At 38.2% G+C, this 20584-nt stretch overlaps 1 protein-coding gene across 1 annotated transcript in view; it reads left to right on the top strand.

Moving 5' to 3' along the window:
- SHOC2 (soc-2 suppressor of clear homolog (C. elegans)) overlaps positions 1–20584 on the top strand; it is a 39627-nt gene that overhangs the window by 11844 nt on the left and 7199 nt on the right. The window contains exons 2-4 of the mRNA XM_010564745.1: positions 3397–3534; positions 16309–16439; positions 20047–20235. Coding sequence (XP_010563047.1) covers positions 3397–3534; positions 16309–16439; positions 20047–20235 — 458 coding nt within the window. The remainder of the gene's footprint in view (positions 1–3396; positions 3535–16308; positions 16440–20046; positions 20236–20584) is intronic.

Genomic DNA, 20584 nt, shown 5'->3' with positions numbered 1-20584 from the left:
ATCACTGAAACAAGCTGGCTTTACATTGGCTCCTAGGAAAAGCGTTGTGCAGATGGCCTTAAGTTTGGCCTCTTTGTTCTTGCAGATCATTATTCGTTATATCGATTGTTTATGCCATGTGTTTATCCTGGCATAATTTTTGAAAGAGCTGCTGTTGTGCAGCAGTGCAGTGCACAGTGTGTCCATTCATGGGGTAAATCACTGCCGTCAGTCAGCCGGTGAAAGAGCTGCCCCTGTTCTTTAGCCTCTGGCCTGGTGGCAGCGCGCTCCCTGTGCCCAGAGTGGTTTTGGTCCCACGTACTGGGATGATTTCAGTAGTGTTGGTCACGTTAACTGCAGTGTTGCCGGTACTCAGATCTCCATGCACTCAGAACAGAGAGCCCCTCTCCCAGGAAAGTAGTTAGAGTTTAAGGAGAAGACAGGGCAGGGGGTGCTGATGGGGCACAGGGCATGACCAACATTGGTTTGTAAAGGACTGGACACTTATTTCCTTATTCCTCTATTTTCCCACGCTTGTCCTTCCTAAACCACATTGATTCTTCCCTTTGCCCTTCTCTAAAGATTCCATAGCAATTCTTACCATCCCAAGTTGCTCTTCCTTGCACCTCATAGTAGGTGTTAAAGCCCCATATGCAGTTACAGCCCTCGGTCTGCGAGGTGCTCTGGAGAGCCTTTCCATTTACTCACTGTGATGGGTCTCACACCATGGGGCTGATGGCTCTCCTGGGACAGCCCTGGGAGTATTTGGGTTCTCCCACCCACTGCTGATCCTCTGTGTGCCTTTGCATGTGAAGATGAGCCTCTGCCACATCACCTAAACATTTTTCACCTTGTTAAGCATATAGGATATGCTTTCCATATGTCATGGAGAACAACAGGAGAAATGTGCCTTGAGTGCTTTTTGTTGACTTGCACACTCTCTGTGTTGTGTCTCAGCAATCCAAGCTAAAGTATTGAAAGAATTTCAGGGCCAACAGTACTTTACCTCCCCTGTCCTTCTGCCCTTAGGGGGGAAAAAAGAACATTTTGGTGAGATGCTGTCAAACTTTAAGTATTACTATGCCCAAGACAAAGATTCCTTACTGAGCAATGTGAACTAAAAGCTAAATTTTATAATATCTCTTGAAATTGCTGTCCTTAAGTCACTGTACTTGATGATAAGGCTTTAACTTTCACTTGATTTCAGTTCTAAAGTCTAAAATGTATTGGGCAGTCCTCAATCTATTTTAACATTCAAAATTTTTATTTAAATGTTTATCAGTGTTGCTTTTAAAAATCATGCCTGCATCTTTAATATAATGATATTAAGTATTGCTATCCAAAATAAACCAAAGCATTAGCTGGCCCTTAACTGGCTAAATAAACATGGGCATCTCTTCTTTTTTTCCCTCCCCAGAATTAGCTAGTGAGGTGTTTGTTTCAAACACGTAGCTTGCTGTTGTCAAAGTTTTCAGCAGGTGCAAAAATGAAGTGCAGCAAATGTTGCTGTGAAAGCCCAAGTCTTTCTTCGACTTCAGCAGATGTAGAGTGGGAAGAGTCAAGTAAATGAGAAATCAGTGTGATGAAATGAAATTTATGCCACATTTCAAATTTGACATCATTGGTTTCGGTCTAAGTGAAAACAAATGAAAACAGCAACCATGAAGTGAAAACTACTGCCCCAAAGTGTGCAAAAGTTTTTGAATTATCTTAGTAAAGATTTGTGGCGTTCTTTGTTTGTTTAAAGGGAGGGATTTTCAAGTCTTCCTCAGGCTTTTCTTCCTCCTTCTATTGCCTTCTACACTTTGCCCACTTGTTTTCATGAATAACAGAAAGAGGCTTCTACCACAGAACATTAACTCTTGCTCAATTTTTTCTTAAGTTTTCTTTCTTCTGCTTATTAATGGCATTGAAATGTGTGGTGTATGCAGTGCTGGATGCAGCATGTTTGACTATTGACCCTGGTTGCCTGGAATACACTTGAATGCTGACTTGAGAGGGGACACACACACAGTGATGGAAAAGCTGCTTAAGCACCACCTATACATTTCCATCTGGCTAGTTTCTAGAAAAAATGCCAATTTGGGTTAATAAATGCAGGAAATGAGTTCAGTTATATATTAACAATCTAAGAAAAACAGGCTAATGAAGCTGTTGGGGTTGGCTTTTTTTTTTTTGTGGCCTTTCACAACTCTTCCATGATAGGTAGTAAGTATTGTGGCTACATGATACCTGCAACTCAATACAGAGTCTGAATTCATAAATATTGTATGATTTATTAAATCACCATTTGTGATTATCTGCTGATCTAATGGGTAGAGAGTCTACAGGTCAGAACTTGCCTAAACTTGTCCTGCAGGCCTGTGGGAAAATCCTTAAAGGATTGTGTCAAAGATACAACATTGAAGCTTAAAAAATAGACATTTGTTCCTCAAAAGGAATTTGCTGCTCCTTCAAATTTGTGATTCACTGAGTCATGCTCTTATACACAAATACAATGACCTAATCTTCACTGGATAGAGTTAAAGCTGTTCAAATCATTTGCATTAATTTCACCTCCATCAGATGCAAAAAATGTGAATGCATACACCTGTATTCATCCACACGCTTTTTTTTTTAAATCCAGCAAGCTATTGCTCAGAACACAGTATATTTGTTGTTAAAATAGGTGAAGCTACTGTACGTAGAGTTGTGCCTACCTGTACTTTAATGTGAAATGTTCAGAATGAAACAGTTCAGTGTAAAGTAGCTCTAAACTCTAAGCAAGTCCAATCTTTTTAAATGCTTAACAGATAAGCCTTTTATTTCAAACTTTTATTTGCTATAGCTCTGCTTGCATATATAGATATAATAATCTGTGTAAATAGGTTTACAGTTTACTTGTCATATGTTGCCTTTTTTTTGTGATGACTAAAAATTATTAAAAATAGCACTCAGGACTTTGGGTGGATTATCTAGATTGTCAGCCAAATAATTTTGATGTCTCTTAATTGTTGATTTTGTGCCTGAAAGTATTTAATGGTATAAAACCAGATCTCAATTTCTCAAAATTCAATACAATTCACTTCGTGATGTTTTAAACTTCTGGTCAGCCTGAAGCAAGTGTAAAGTATAGGTTTTGTACTCTTATTCAACAGCTTGAACTGTCAGAAGAAAATCAATAAATAAGTAAGATCTCTTCAGAGAATATATAAATGCTTTATCTGAGTTTTTAAAAATTGTTGATCAGGTTTTAGATCTGACCGATGAAATTATGATCCTGTAATGCCTTGTTTTATATGTATAACTTCATGGTAGCAATATTTTTTTTCAGATTATCCCCAAGTCTGTCTGATCTATTAATCTCTGTGTGGAAGTCATTTGTCTAGAGCTGTACATTAAAGAACTTGATATTTTGGTTTTCTTGTATGCTTTTAGGTGAGTTGTGTAACCTCATAACGCTGGATGTAGCGCACAATCAGCTTGAACATCTTCCAGAAGAGATTGGAAGCTGCACGCAGATCACCAACCTTGACTTGCAGCACAATGAGCTCTTGGACCTGCCAGAAACCATAGGTATGTGAAGAGGCTAGAGAAGAGAAAATAAATCACTATTTCAAAATGTTCAGTAAGAGGAACAAATTTAAGAATGAGTATTTGGTTGGTGACTGTAGAATGACTGGTGTTCAGCTCAAGGCAGCTTCACATTTGAGATCAAAAGCAAGGTATGCATGTTACCTTAAATGTAGTTTCTAGCTTTTCGAATTACATTATGAAATCCAGCTGTGTTGCAGAGTGCAGCATCATCTAAGAATGAGAGTTATAAGGAAAAAAAGCCATCATTTCTAACTCCGATTTAAGGTGTTCTATGGTTATGAATAAATATGTACAGCTTGTCTGTCCATTCTGTAGTGAAACTGAGCATATAAAGGAATAAAAGGCTAAAAGGCTCTTATTTGAAGGTAGTACTTTGGCAGATAGTTTTAACTGATGCCTTTGGCTAAAGAAAAATAGAACTAAAACGAGAAATGTTTTAAATCAATTCTGTATATTTTACACTTTTCCATAGAATGACTAAAAAAACCTTCCACGTCCACAAAGTCCATGTTCTAATGCAATAAAATACAGAGGATTTGCAACTTAGATGGGGAATAAGACTGAAATAAGCACTGTCCTGGTCGATTTCTGAATCTCATATAGGATGAAACAAGAAAACATGACTTTTCCTAGTTAATTAAATCCGTTTTAAACAGATGGCAGAGAAAGATGCATGATGTGATTTAAAAAGACAAAAAAGGCAGCCATCATGATTTTAAGCTTGTATTTGTCACCAGAACATACTTGGAAGAATGAATGTTATCACCTAAACAGTATGTATGTTGAACATTTCGTTAATGTACTTTAACTCATAGTGAAGTGAATGAGCAGAAGAGTGAGGAACCATTTAACAACATGCCAGCTTTTCTTCTAGCAGTAAATTGTTGAGTGTGGAGTTACTGTAGCTTTTTGTCTAGAAAGTTTGACCTGAACAGAGTTTACATTGATGAAGTATCCACTGGAGCTAAACTTCCTTCCTGGATTGATGATATTTTTAAACCGTGGAGATCCCATTCCATCTGGAATTTGCATCTAACTTACACAATTCATAAGCACAGCTTTATTTTTGTAGCTATTTTGTAAATCTTATTGAAAGTTGTTTTAAATAAAATTTATATGTAGTGTACATGTCATATTTAGGAAGTGAGTTCTCCGGATAAACTACTAATTATGGGTAAAATTCTCTAAGCAAGTGTGAGATTTCCATTGTCAAGGCTTATAGACGACTACTTTTGATTATTGTGCAGAATAGTAGTAGGATTTATTGAGTTGTTTAGTGACTGGCAGTCACTGAGCTTCTCAGAGGACCACAAAAATCTTACTTGTAATATGCTGCAAGACTGCTTACAGGGAAAGGCCTTTGGGTAGGAGAGGCACAAAGTTACTTAAGCAGTTAAGTCATTTCTGATAGATAGGAAATTGCTGACTATGCAATCAAGATAGTTTGGACTCATCTATTTCTTCAGAAAGTTACTGTAAGCTTAGGTGGTTTGTACTGAGTCGGGTTCATACCTGGTTGGACTGGATTTCTGCCTATTTTCTTAGTTTTGTTTTTCCTTTGCATCGTCTTCATAGTTTTTTGAAGTTACTTATTTTTAAATGTATATAGCTGTCTCTTTACATGCTTATCTGTGCTGAATATCAATCCTATATAGCTCAACAAACCACCAAAGACAGATGAATAAGAGACAGCAGCGTGCCGTTGTGTCTTTAACCTTACACTGGTTCAGTTCTTGCTCCACTGGAAAATACCTCTTGTTTGTATTGACCGATGTGTAGTAGCCGAGCATTTCTGTTTAGAGTAAAAACTTCAAATCAGAAATTGATATATGTGCCACATATAGTTGACAAACAACCAGAATTGAATACCGAAGGGAAAAATTTTAAACTCCAGTTTAAATGATAGTGATCAACCTACATTTATGCATGTTACAGAAAAGGCAGCCATAGCCAGTTCAGCAACATTGGGTTTGTTTCTTAGTCATCGCAGTTTTGGTTCAACATTAAAGCAAGTTGCGGCTTGATTTTTAGATTACAGCTTGCTTTGTGGTTAGGATTGTTCGGCGAGAGACTTTGAGTACTGAGAAAAACCCAGCGAGTAAATGGCGCGTGGCCGCCTGGCGTGCGTCGCTCGGCGCGGCTGCGGGACGGCCTCTCCGGCCTCTCCATCTCTCGCTCCACTTTCTGTCTCTTCCCTACTCGCAGGTATCTACCTGGCGTTTGGCACAGCAGGCTTTTCTTGCAACATTCACACCCTGCCAGGTTTCAGTATGCTTAATATGTCAGTGCTGTTAATGTTTCCCCAGTTCAGCCAAGCTGGGGTGGGGGTCACAGACCAGGTACACGTTTGCTTGTTATAAAAATTTAATGTGCTGTGAGCCTCCTGTTATGGAACAGACTTCCATTACTGCCAGGTCCGTCCCCTCTTCCTCTGCCAACACCCTTTTGATGGAGGCCTGTTTCTTTCTTGAGAGGGATGTTTTTGTCAAGCTGCTTTGAAAAACGAACAGTCCCCTTCCTTTTCTATTCCCTCCTCCCCCCCCCCAAAAAAAACCCCAAACAAAACAACACCCCAAACCCAAACCTTTGCAAAATGCTTCTTAAATTCACTGCTGGACTATCTAACCAAGTTTTTGTTTTACCACAGAAAGATTTCTGAATCTGCCAATTAAAAAAAAAAAAAAAAGGGCAAAAAAAAAAAAAGCTTGTTTTCTAACTAACAGTACTGTGCTGAAATGTGCCGGAGCTGTGAGGAAGGGATGTTGGAGGGTGACATAGAGGGGAGTGGCAGGGAAGGGATTATGCATCAGCAACGATTACAGAGGTAGCATAGCCAATATACCCACTCTGTAAAAATACAAAGTTCTTGTTTCAACTAACGCTGTATAAGCACGCTTTCGTGCAGTAACAAATGTCGATTTTAGATATTAGTTGTCAGGAAGTGACCTAATGTCTTGCTTTATAGATATTGGCTTAATACATTCATATCTGTATTTCTGTTGATTGAAAATTGTAAAGTACTTTGTATATTAGATCACTTCCTGTAAGAAAAATGAGCTTTGTGAAACGGCTTAGCACATTCCAAGAGTCTCAAGTCTAGAATCAAAATCATAGTGGGATCTTAGCTGCTTAGTGTTTTAACTGCAGATCCTCCCCCCCTTTTTTGGGGGTGGTAAGGGGGGATTATGATCTGCTTTTATTTTCACAGTGTCTTATCTCTGTATACTTAGTTGGCACACTAGTATATCCAAAAGATACATAAAAGAAAGTAAAGAACATACCATTTATATCAAAATTAATGATTGGACTTTTGAGACAGAGAGAAAGCAAATTTTGGGTGGAGTAAAGTATTTCTTTGGATTACAAGCTTGCTTAGAAAATTCTGTGCTGCAAATACCACATTGTGAGTGTTCCCTCTTTGAACTTTTAATTTTAGCATTCTGTACAAATGAGTTCACAATTTCGTATTTAAAAGCACAGAAACACTTATTTGAGAAAGAAATTCAACAGAAACAGAATTACAGCTTTTAAAAAAAATCAGATTCTTCATCTGTTTTGTAATTTGCTAGTTTTGTGTGTTTATGTGTGCAGTTTGATTATGGTCAAATGTGCCATATTCATGGACATTTAAGGCAACAGACATTTTAATAAGAAAAAGAATAGTCAGTTGTAAATGTTCCAAAATGATGCTTTAAAAGCACAAAAAATTCCGTCACTGGACACACTTTCCAGTGTCTGACATGGCACTGTTCCTAAGAGATGGTTAGGAAAATAAGGCATATTCAAAGCCCTGTGCTATACTCCGGCCCTTCGCTGCGACACACTAGCTCAAAAGCTGAAATCACAACTTTCATAAAAGCAAATATTATGTGGAGCAGCTTTGCCATTTTTGCTGGTCGAAATTGTGCTACAAACTAGGCTTCTGACCTGTTTAGCCCCAGTGTACCTCTGAGAGCACTGTTGTGCTTTTAAAACATATAGTTGATAAAACGTGAAGCAGCATGTCCAGAACTGGGCATGTGTAATTGGTACAGCTTAGGTTATACAAATTGTGGTTGAAAGCTTGAAGTCCCTAGAAGTCCTAGTAAAGATACTTCTGTAGAAAAGTGGAATTACTTTAAAATGGTACTTTAAGTTTCGCAGGCTTAGTGAAAACTGGAGCAGTCTTATTCTGAAACATCTGACAAATGCACTGGTCCTGGTAAGACCCAGCAGAGCACCTGCAGCTCCACTCGCTGCTCAGGGGTGATGTTCATATGCGACTGATGGGTTCGATGTTACTAATTATTTGCCATTCTGATGGAGCAAAGTGGAGCATAGGCTCCTGCTTCAGCTTTGATGGCAATATTCATATTCTTAAAATTTAAGCACATGACCTAGTGTTTTGGTCTGTGAGCTCTGATCAGTACTTTGCAGGATTGAGCCTGTTTCCATAGGCTCACATTAGGAGATCTGATCAGTGTTCAGTGCTTTTGTCTAAAGTTTTGTTCTTGGATTATGCTGTTAATGAAACATTTTAAATTAGATTCTGCTAGTATTGGGCAATTGCTATAAGCTTGGCCTTTTCTTTATCAGGTGGAAAGCAGTTGTTCCCATCTTTCATTCTTATTTCAGGTTATTACAAGCCTTTGCTAGTTCTCATGGTTGTCTCATAAAGGGAATGAAGCTTCTGGTTCTTGCTGGCTTCAATTCTAAACTTAGTAAAGGTAAAGCAGTGAAATTGGCTAGAAAATAGTGAGTGGCAGGAGAGGGTAAGTGGGAAGTGACTGCTCACCGTCTCCTCCAACGGCGGGAGGGGAGGGATGAAGCAACGCTGTGAGGTGTTGACCTCAAACCAGTAAAAAGCAGACTACTGCATGCGATGAGTGGGGAGCACTTGGGCCTCAGTGTTCACACAGGTTGCTGTAGATGCTAAAAGCTCACAGGGCAGCGTGACAATTGCGCAGAAGTAAAATGTATCAGTTGCTTCTAAATTTGGGAAGCCGCTGAGCCACACGCTGTTGAATCTTCCCCCAGCTCTTGGGGAAGTTTCAGGGTGTGCTTTTCCCTTTTCTTAGGTTCTCCTCTTGGTATCTGCTGTTGGGCACTTTTTTCTGGAGAGGAGATACTAGGTGGTTCTCTGGTCTGCATGTAACAATTCTCACATTTCTTAATTAGCTAAAATTTTAAATGTATATTCATGTGTCACACATTTTATATGTTTACTCTATAAGGTAGGGCGGACTTAGAAAATTAAACACATCTATCACTTAGGAAAGGTTAATGTTTTTTCTGTATTACCAGTTAAGTATAAACTGTTCTTACAATGTGATTTACATTTATATAGATGTTTAATTTCACAGAAAGGTTTTAAATAGTCAATTGAAAAGGCAAATAAGACTACCAATCAAAAATTAAGTGAAATGTCAGTTGCTTTATTGTATGAAGTATGAATTGAGTAAAATGCAACACTTTCATTGATAGCCCCAAATAAGTCCAAACTGTTGCTTTTGACTCTGTTGCAGTGTGAAGTGTTTTCGTATTTTTGTATAATTTTCAGCTAATTATAACTTCCCTTTTTTGTTTTAATAAATAAATCTCCAATGCAAGCCTGATATAGTTAAATACATATGCACTGTTTTTCTTTAAAAGTTAGGCTAGCTTCTGTTGGCTTATTGGTTCTGAGTTTATTGACTTAATGTGTATTTATGAAAATATTTTTTATTTTGTATTTTGGGTGGATGTTCTTCCTGGTAAGACTAGGATGGGTACAGTTTATTTTAGTGAATGTACATACCATCACACAGTAATTAGATACAGAGACCAGTATGTACAGATATAACTGCAGCTCAGCATTTTCAGAATGATTTGTATACTGCAGAAAGAAAAAGCCCATAGTCTTATTTTCGTTATGTAAGCAGGAGACACAAGGGAAGAGTGATTCAAAGGAACACATCAGAATCAAGACAAGCAGGTCTATTAGTTATATGCATTTTGATGAACGCATGTTAAATGAAGTTGAATTTTCGTAGCTTAGACGGTTTCAGAAATATGTCACTAAGAGTTTGTGCTCTCTAGCCTTATGCAGGTGTTGTGTGTGGTGCATGGCAGATACTTGAGCTTCTGTCACTCAAGTTTTGCCAGCATCTTGTGTGCATCTTTCACACATGCAGTCGGCAATGATTATGGTCTTGAATTAGAGTTGAAAACTAAGTAAATGCTGACACGGTCACACTTCAGCCTTAATCTTGAAATAATGAGGGAAAACCTGTCTTTGGTTAATACTGCTAGACTGTAAATAGGAAACAATCTCTTTGCTGTCTTCAAATGGCATTTAAACCAGTAAGGGTGGTAAAGATTAATTTTAAATTCACATTAAATAACTTTCTAATAGATAACATCTTTATGAGAATTCCTAAACTTTATGTAAGGAGGATAATGCACTTTGGTTTGAGCAGGAAAAAAAAAAAAGGACCCTGCTGGCCCTTGTAATTTGAGAGTCTGAATCTGCCTCCTACACTGGCCTGGTGTATCAGGGGGTATTGGTGGCTGAAAAGAAAAACTAAAATACGCTAGAAATCACTTTACTGTTAAACCAGTAAAATCTGGAGTTCGTAAGTCAAGCTTTGTGTTGTGTTCAACTATACCTTGTTATTTGGAAGACTATAGTTGCATGCCATGCTTTGGCTTTGGTAGCTGGTAGCAATGACCCGAAGGGATTCTCTTCTCTTCTGCAGTTTTCCTGAGTGCTTGCCCTCCCACCCCCATCACCTTTCTGTCCCCATTCCCAATTTTCCTAAAACATCAGCCTTTAGCCAGGTGATATTAAACAATGGGGATGTTTCAGCTCTGCAGGTAGAAAGGATTTGACCTCTCTTGGATGATTGATTGGTGACTCGAGTTTACATTCATACAAATCTATGCGCTTTGGTTTAGGAAGGATTTGCCCCCCATCAGGTAAGTAATGATTATGGGATTTTGTTCTGCTTTCCACTGCAACATGGTCACTGAGATCACCTTCAGGATGTCTTGCCAGACCGGTCACTTCACACTGTTGCAGTGTTGGACATAGGAAGACATGGTCCTTGCTTGTGGAATGCAACTGAAGGTTGAAACGGTTTATCTGAAGCCTTTCGCTTTACTCTACAGCTATCAGGGGAAATGGTTTGCTTTCTGACAAGAGATTAGATTAAACACGTCAACATCTCCTTTCACCTAAAATTCTGTGAAACTCTTCAACAATTGTTATGGAGTGTATGGCTGACATCTGGAAAAAGTAATATATAGAAGTACAAGGTGTGATACAGGCATCTTCTGATTTAGGGCTATTTTAGACTAGGAGCACTATTGAAATATTTGAACACAGTGTTTAATCTCCATTAATAGCTGGCAATCTCTAGCTTGTCTAGTCTCTCCTATACAATTTTCAACTCTTTTAAGGCCCTTAGGTCCCACCTGCTTTGTAACATACTCGTTGAAGATCTTTTGGCTTTTTCTTCCATATTCTCATCTTTGTTATTCTCACTACAAGATTAATGTGATGTGGTGTATTAAGCTTACTTAATTTATCTTTTTTTTTTTAAAGGGACATCAAGTTTTTTTTTTTTTAAACTTTTAAAATTAGTTTTGGATGTACCTCTTGCTTTCTATTTGTTAAAAATGACATCTGGTACCTTTTGTATGCAAAACAGCAATTTATCTTTCTTAGAAGAAGATCCGTTAGCTCAGTTCACTTAATTCATTCTATGAAGTAATGTGTGGTCGTGTAAAACGTGTTCTTTAATAGGTGGCTACTTGTTGTGTGCAGTTTAATTAAATCAAAATCTAAGGATATTTACAGGAGTTAGGCCACCAGAAATACTTCATAGTGCCATGTTGTTTGTAGCAAGTTCTTGCAACGATCTATTGCATACTGAGGTTCATGTATACTTTTGATTACAATCTTACAGGGTTTTGCTGTGCACAGCTCTTCTAAGTCCAATTTGTGTTTTTAACGTTATCTGCAGAAGAGTTTTCTCTAGTGAACAGATTTTAAATTGATCTGATGCTTCCAGTTTATTTAGGAGAAAGCAACTGATACCGATAGCAAACCAGTTTGATGAACTAAGTTATATAAAACAGGCTAATTTTTCCATCTTTTAGTAATGATGCAGTAACATTTTGCACTAAGTAATGACACTTCATCTAAGGATAGGGAATTTGAAGGATTATTTTAACTAAGGGAGGGAAAGGAAGAGGTGTGGTAAATCTCAAAAGAAGAGAGCATTTGTTACTCCCTTTAGAAAGCACTGGTAGGACTTTGAATTAGGAATTTGGATTTCTTTATATTATTCAACATACCAGTTCCTTTTTCTCTTGATTTTGAAATATTCAAGAAAGAGATGTATTGCTCCTACTTGGAGAACCACTTCAGGTGGTCTTTCTAAAAAGTGTGTTTTTGTAAGCGTGGTTTCCTGCTTTATTTCCAGTCTTCCCTTTGTTTTGGGATTGGCAAACACCTGTTTTTTCTTTGACTAATATTATTTTTGAGGTACCTTTAATAAAGAATTTAATTTAAAGCATCTATTTAGGGTCCCTTTTATAGTAACAGAGTTTAATGTTTCTGCATTTGCATGCTTCCAAGTATTTTTAATTCATTTCTGTGTAAATTAAACAGCTAACCCTGAGAGAGACATGCAGTCACTCCAGTGAAGTGATTATGAATTCTGCACTTAATGTTGCTTCAAACCTGAGAGCTGGGCAAAGTGGAGCCCACTGATGGGTGTTAGTACACTTTTCTGGTGAGAAAATGGACCTGACACAAGGTGGCTGTGTGAAACCTGATTCCCAAGAGTGACTGTTCACGCCTAAAGTTGAACTAAAACAATTTTTCAGTGACTTTCTTAGGCCTGGCTTAAGTTTAGGGATTAGTCAGGCTTTAGTATTGTATTTTTAGAAGTACCAATGGATGGGGCAGTTGCGTTTACAAGGTTTTTTTGTAATGGGCTCCCTAAGAAAACAAGTTGGAAGGGGTTTTGCTTGTTGCTTTTCCTGCTAGTGGCTGCTTTTCAGTTGTGGTTATCAAACTGTCATGTTCATGAACATCTAGTGCTGCATTTTCTGAGTCACTCTACCTGCGAGGGGCTGTTTTAGAGTAACTGCTGAGGTACGGTTTCAGTGCCAAAAGTACAACCGCAAAATGATCCTGATGACTGTCTGACTGAGTTGATCGTGATCAGTTGTTACCTTCCTCACTTTATTTCTTAGACTTAACCTGACAGCACGTCGGCGGAGTACCTAATATGGTGCCACCTCAGAAACCAGTAGCTGAACTGGAGAAGATGGAGATGAGTGCAGGCACTGTAAAGGAGCTCCAAATACGAGTATCAGCTAGGTAATCCTGAGCTCAGGGAGCTGTGAATGGGATCACTTTTGATCATGTAATGCAAAAGGTGTCCTATTTAGCAACTTGTAACAGTTTCTGTTATAAACTGGAGTTTGTCACTTGGTGGTCAGAGAGCCGGCGAGGAGGCCTGAGCGTGTTAGCCACCTGCCCAGCAGCTGGGCTTTGGACCATGGAGGCAAATATTAACGTCACTGTACTGAGCATTCCTTTAAAAGCAAACAAAAAAGGAAACAAAAAAAGGTAAGTTTTAATACGCTGAGCAGAGGGAAGAGCTCTAAGGATCATCCTTTTTTTGTGAAGAGGAGACTAAGGTCTAAGATCTGGCTTGTCCAGCATGTGAAGATAAAAGCTGATAAGCGTTTCTCACTGTGATGTGTTCACAGTGAGGTGTTAATATGAACTCTCATGAGGATGAAAAGATATCTGGGTCTTGTTGACAGAAGACTAAATGGCAGTAAATTGGCTATAAATAAATACTGGCTTGAAACGAGAAGGCGGCCCGTACTGCCTGCATCAGCTGAGTGCAGGACAGCCCTTCCAGGTGCGGTGGGAGAGGTGCTACTGATGAAGCTCCAGCTGAAATCTTGCTGCTTTTGTTCTCAGGAATAACTGTATTTAGTGCTGCGGTGTGTAAAACAGTCACAGGGAGTGTGGTACATGCAGGATGTGTCTTCTGTTATGCCTTTGCATGCCTTTCCCATGGAGGGGAAGGATAACTAGTAGAGAAACAGTGATAAAGTTATATTGAGAAATGCTACTTATGATAAGAAAAAATTACTGGGAGCTGCTGTTTATGCCTCCTTTCTGATAATGCCATGAGGATAGCCAATGTCTCCTGGAAAATGACGGTACCGTTTGACTTTCTCTAATGGCTGCCTTGTTTCATTTTTCTGAAATGCCACGTTGCTGGTAGGAAGAGAGCCATATACATACAACCTGTGCTCGCAATCTGGGAATTGGCATAGCGACATTGTATTGCTAAGCAACAGTTGGCATCATGCTGTCTCTTAGAGCCATTCCCCGTTTGTTTTCTTTGCCTGAAGAATCCAGATCAGCATCTAGCTCAAGGTTTAAGTAGTGAAAAAGAATGGTAGATTGACATCTTACTTTACACAAAGTTTGTAATTCTTTTTGTTAGTAAAGCATTAAATAACAATTCAGAGAAATGCAGTCAGGATGTGCTTTTTTCATCCCTAGAACAGCGAACCCTAATGATCTTGGTGCCTTGCAATAGGAGGTCTATCATGTGAAGTGAGGCCAGTTTCCTATACAGCCAGCAATGCCAGATCTCACCAAATACAGCATGAAATAGCTACGTTACGTACAAATGTGCATCTTTATACTAGTGGATTGTAGGATCAAAATAGGTCTTAATTATTCTCTTTAGTGTGTATATGCACTGTAGGATTTAACCTCAAAAGATAAAGATTTGTGCACTGGAGAGCAATATTGATAGCCCTGGATTTTAAATGCCTTTTTTTGGTTAAGGGAAGACTTTCTTTGCTGCTTCTGCAAAACCTGATTGTATACTTGCTCAGAAGGAAAGCACTTAAAAAATATAAATAAAAATCCCAACGGGAGAAGCTACTAGTTAAGCAGCTCTGGGTGGCTACCTGTTGTTTTAACTTTTGTTTAGTTATTGACAGTACTAAGTGGAATTTGTTGCTAAACTTGTTAGCTAAAGGTCACATATGCACTGAAAATTCATCCTCTTTTCTCTCTTGATTTGTAAGACCCGGATAATTTTTGTTCTATATAAATTTTGGGGGTTTTTGTTTTGTTTGGTTTTGGGGTTTTTTTCGGGGTGTGTGTGTGGTGTGTGTGTGTTTGTTTGTTTACTTTCACTGCTTTTGTGAATCTCCATTTTAGTAACTACAGTGAATCGTACAACAGTCCCAATTTCCAGTTTTTATTAGCTACTTTCCCAGCTACTCAGTGATGTGGGGTCATTCTTACAGTATATTTTGACCAAGTTCAGAAAGGAGGTATTTTGCCACTTCCTCTGTTGAGACTTTTCCTCTGTCTAGCAGATCTTGTTGTAGCATTTGTATTAGTTTTCATTCTCCATTTCTTTTTATTTTGTTTCATCCTTAGCTTCCAAGCATACTTCATACACTACATTTGCTTCTTCCTTTGTTGTGCTCCAGTAACCTTTGTATAAGTACATATGCATAGACATTAATATAGCCTTCATTTAATGGGTAGTTAGACTGTAAGCTCCCTTCATCTTTTGAAATTATTTCTGGTTATTCTTGCTGCCATTTATTAAATCTTATGTTTCTTTTTTAATGTGTCTTTCTGGTATTTCAATTTGCAGAACAAATGTGTGTGCTATGAGTGGTTGTAAAAATGAGTGTAAAATAGTGACTGTTTTGCAAGGAACTGACTGATTGTGTGAATCTGTTCACAAGCTCCACTGGTGCGATGTAACCACATGCATAGATATGTTTTCCAATGATACGGATGAGCCAGAAGACTAAGCACTGTTCTTCATACTATTTGCCAGTTGACTTTTCAGTGAAGTTCAAGGTCTTACTACCTGCAGGAGAGTCTAAATGCCCTAGCACTGTATAGTTCAAAGACATTCTTAAGCAGTTGATTTTGGTCTTGAGTATTTGTTAGATGGTAAAAGTTGGAGCTAAAGGGAGCTTCAGATGGGAAATTTTCAAGTGGCAAGTTTCTCAAGAATTTTTTTCCTGACAGAAATACATATCAACTGGGACTGTTGGCCTGGCAATATTCAGAAATATTTTTACATGCACTATTGTCCAGATTTTTGTGGGCTTCCTCCAGACTTGTCCTTCGGTATCATTCAGAAAACTTGGAAGTGGGTTTTTGCTTTGTGTTTTTTTTTTTTTTTCTCCCCCCCCCCCCCATCACCTTTTAAAGGCTGTTGCTTTTGGAGGATGGTAAAGTTTGTTGTTTGTTTTTGGTTGTTTTTTTTTTTTCTTCCCTGTAGGGGAAATTGTTTTGCCAGGACCTGAGCTGTGAGATGTATACCCAAGTTCTGGTAATATGAATCATGGAATTGAGTGATGCTATCTGTAATTTCAAAAAAGTAATTTTGGGGACATCTGGAAAATGATAAGAGTTTTTTGTCAGTAGAAAGGTCAGGATAGAAGGACTTCTACAATAGGACATAAGCATTGCTTGCTTACCATATTAGGCACAACTTAAAAAGAATATTTAATAGGCACAATCTACTTCCACACTGTTGACTTCAGTGTTGGAAAGCACTGTAATCTGTGTATCTCCTGTTTTGGGATGATAGCTCCATTTTACCATATGAAAAGCTTGAAGTGTAGAGTGTGAGACAACAGAAGACTCAGAAGTAAAACCTTGTACTGTGTTAATCTAACGACATATTAATACCTGTTTCCTACCTGTAGGAAATCTGTCCAGTCTAAGTCGTCTTGGCCTGAGGTACAATAGGCTGTCAGCAATTCCGAAGTCTTTAGCAAAATGCAGTGAACTAGATGAACTGAACCTGGAGAACAACAACATTTCTACTTTACCAGAGGTGAGAATTAGAGGGAGTTGACTGGGGAGGGAATGTGTTGTAAGGCATCAGTGTTTTGTAGAGGGATTGGAATATGTGAAGTTACTTCATCTTGCATCATAACTCTGAGCAATACCCTTTGTTTTAATCTGCATGTGTGTAATGTGAAATATTGCAATTCTGTACATATTAGGTGTATCTAACTAGTATAGAACAACTAATGTCATACAACTTCAGTTAAAAGTGGGAGCAATTCATGTGATTGCATTTGCTGTCCTGTCTCTTTAGAAAACCTTAAATAAGGAGTCCAGGTTCCCACCATTCAAGCTAGATAAGTGTTTCTCAGTGTTTCTGTTTCATGGAGGTGGGGAAGAAGTAGAAAAATGAAAAATAGGATATCTCTTTCTCATCTTATTGAGGCAAGAATGACCTTTAAGAGAGTGAGTAAAGCTTGTCACAACTACTTGGCCTCAGCATTCTCATTTTAATGTGGAAAAGTGTGCTGTTGACACCAATGTGATATCATCTGGCAACTCATTGACACACCTTCCATCAGTTACGAAAAATAAATATATGCATCATTTTTCAGTTTCCAGTGACCCTGTGAGAAAGGAGACGATAAATCTGTTTTCTTGCTTTTCTTTTCATAGCTGCTGCACTTGGTTGTCTTACCTTGATCTTTCTTGCCTCAGGCTTAGTGTGGAACCATGGAAAATGTTAATAGGTAGAAGTTCTGGAGCTACCTTGTCAGTCTCTTCAATTAACACATTCCCTGAACAGAGTGCTTTACTAGCTCTGGGGTGAAGAGGCAGAAGGTCCTAGTCCCCAGTGCATCTGTATGTTTTTGTATACTCCTTCTCTAGAGTTGTCTGAAATGTGCCCCTGTGGACTCCAGTTTCACAGTCCTGGATAGGTAGTTGGTTACAGACCATTTTTTAAATACAGCTTTGATATCTGCAGACTTTGAAACTATTTAAACTGCTGGGTTATACCTTCAAACCTTTTTGTTTTCTTAATTTCTTGAGACTATTTATCAGGGCAGCAGAATGTGAGATGCTTGGCTGCATACTGTATACTTTTAGTGTTAGTAACCATTTAGAGAAAAAACTTTGACTTGAAGCATTAGTGCCTGGGAAGAATTGCTCTGATGACAGAAGAAAATCTGTGCTTGATTCTTATTTTGGATATTTCTTCCATTGCTTTAGAACTTCTCGAGATGAAGTCTTCAGTACGCAACATAGAGTTTATAATCTATTCTGTTTTAATGATGGTCCAAACTGCTTTCCTAAGCTGTCATCCCCACCCCACCCAATCAAGTTGTATAAATTACTAGTATAAAATGAGTTAAAAGCTTATCTAAAGAGGTATATAGGAAACTATACACAGAAGAAAAAACCAAAATGCATTTGGAGTTAGGCAAAGTACTCAAAGTAACAAAGTGCAGTAAGTAACTACTTTCCTTCAGATAAATTTCTGAACTCGGCCATGATAGACTGAAAACAGAGAATTTAATAAATGTTTGGGTAAAACTATCATTTAAGAAAATGCTACTGAGTGAAAGCCACCAGGCTGCTTTTAAGATGAGAGCTAAACTAGCCCACCCCACCCAGACAGATTGTAAAAGCAACTACAGTATAATTACAAAAAGCTAATGTGAGGGATGATTACTTGCTTTAAAATATGTTCAGTCATAATACAGAACTCTTTGCGACTGTGCTGCCGCCTTCACGTATATTTGCCAACAATATGTTAACACTTAAGCTGCTACCTTGCAGAAGTGTATAGTTTATACTGTAATCTGTTTAAAGTAAAACATTCTGTGCTATAATACAAAGAACTGTCTTTGTAGAAGAAACTTTTGAATTTCAAAACATAGCTGAAGCTGCTGACACAATGCCTAATAAATATTTTATCTTAAAAGGATGGGCTGGGAGAAGGCAGCACTGCCACAGCTCTCAGATGTAAGAGCATTGTTCTCTTTGTACTGCCAAAGCTCTCTTGCTTCCCTTCAAATGTGTTTAATTACTCTAGGCTATTAGAGTGTATTAGCTAACATATTTTTAATATTTTTTGTATGGAAGCAGACTTTAAAAATGGCTTTTTGAAATGCCAAGATCCATTTGAAGCAATAAAGTGTGTTTGTAACAGAGCTCAGGGACTCCCTAACCCTAGGACAGATTGTCTGTTAAAGTATAGCTAGAAGCAGTATTTCCTAATCAAAAATTATACTAGTTAATGATTAGGTTAGATTAATACTGATTTGAAGATCCATTATTTTATCTTTAGGGGGAAAATTGCTTCACTGATATTTGCTGAGATGCCCCCAAAATTGTATTTCAGTGCTTAAAGTTTTAGCCATGACATGTAGACAAGTCCCTATTTACTCCTGTTTTATTTACAATAATGTTAATAAACTATTTAGAAAAGTAGCCAGAGTTTTCCTGGTGGAACAGCAAAGCCATGTTCTTAAACCTTTTACAGTGAATATAGCACTGCAGTTGCAATCCCAAAATACTGACATTAGGAATATGGTTGGAATCATTATCTTGTTATCACTCATTCCTGATTGCAGATGTTGCATTATTTATGGTATGTAATGCTATGCATAAATCTCCAATTTCTGTAATACTTAAGCAAATAGGGCTGAATTCAAGTTGGCATAGTAATAAGCAAAGGTGACACTTCAGCAGTAATTTAAATCTCATTATTCATCCCCACAGTTCCAGCAACATGCTTGGCACGTAACTAACAGATAAACTCTGAGATCTGCGCTGCTGAGATTTCAGAATCTAATTAAATTGCAAAGTGAAATGAGACTCTGGATTCAACGGACAGCCATTGCTATCCAGTTTAACTCCAAGCTTCTTGCTTTTCAATTCTTAAGAGAAAAAAGAAAGAAAGAAAAAAAAAAGTGGAGTAGTAACTATTTAGGAATATTTTGAAAACAGGAAAAAAACCTGGGATTTCCAAACCCTTCCCTTCCCATTCTTTTTCTCTGGCCTGTCTGATTATCTGAAACTGTTACAGCCTAAGAGGAAACTTCTACCAGATGTGATCACAATATGGATTTTTGTTAAATTAACAAAGATTTGTACTGGAAGTATCAAATGCTTGTTTGAAAAATGGTGCATACAGTTGATACTTCTTTGGAACTGTGAGCAGGCATCAAAATTGAGTGAGCAGTAGTTGGGTGGCATTGGCCGAAGCCAGGACCGCTGTTCAGGATGGACACGCTGCTGATTGCGCCTGCCAACCGCTGCCCCGGTGCTCTTCAGAGCTGCCCAAGATGTATTATTAATGTCCAAAGTGTTATTAAAAAAAATCCTTTCAGAGGACAAAAGAGTTACAAAACCTCCTAAACTTGTGCTTTTAAATGTGATATGTTTGCTTTTTTTATATCTGTCAGTATGTAAGGAGAAAGGGGGAAATAAGGTAAAGGCTGAAGATCGTGAGCAGAGATTGTTGCTGATGGAAGTTTTATCAAATTTAACACTGGTTTGTGTGTTGCAACGCTTCTTTAGGGGATGGACTTGAGGGGGAAAAACATTTCTAATTAGACCCATGAGGAAAAGAGATGTATTCAAATAAATCTGTCCTAAGTTCCTGGGTGGTTTTCTTCTCTCTACAGGGTCTTTTATCCAGCCTTGTCAAACTGACTAGTTTAACACTGGCCAGGAACTGCTTCCAGTCCTATCCCGTGGGTGGCCCGTCCCAGTTCTCCACAATCTACTCTCTCAATATGGAACACAACCGCATCAATAAAATCCCCTTTGGAATTTTCTCTAGAGCTAAAGTATTAAGTAAGCTGAACATGAAGGTGAGGCACAGAAACATGCTACTGTGTATAAAATCAATGAGGAGCACTGTTTGCTGCTCCGTGAATTCTGGCAAACTTAATGATAGAGGGAGTGAATTTGTCATGCTGAAGTGGATACTGCTGCTCTAACATACAGAAACAATTCTGTATTAGTTTAAAAATGTACTATCAAGATGTTATTGATTTGTCTTTACTTTTGTTAGTTAAGCTTTTGTCACATTTTCTCAAGTTTGAACAATGAAAATAAGGAAGTTGGCTGCAAAGTTCTTGAATATTCACATGGGACATGAGCATGTGGAGTAGTTTATTTCCACTCCCCCCCCCCCCCCCCCCCCTGCTGTGAGCCGCA

This window comes from Haliaeetus leucocephalus, unplaced genomic scaffold (genome assembly GCF_000737465.1).
Source record: "Haliaeetus leucocephalus isolate CR32 unplaced genomic scaffold, Haliaeetus_leucocephalus-4.0 Scaffold184, whole genome shotgun sequence".
Classification (NCBI taxonomy): Eukaryota; Metazoa; Chordata; class Aves; order Accipitriformes; family Accipitridae; genus Haliaeetus; species Haliaeetus leucocephalus.
Note: the sequence above shows the minus strand (reverse complement) of the source record. Positions and strands in the feature narration are given on the sequence as shown.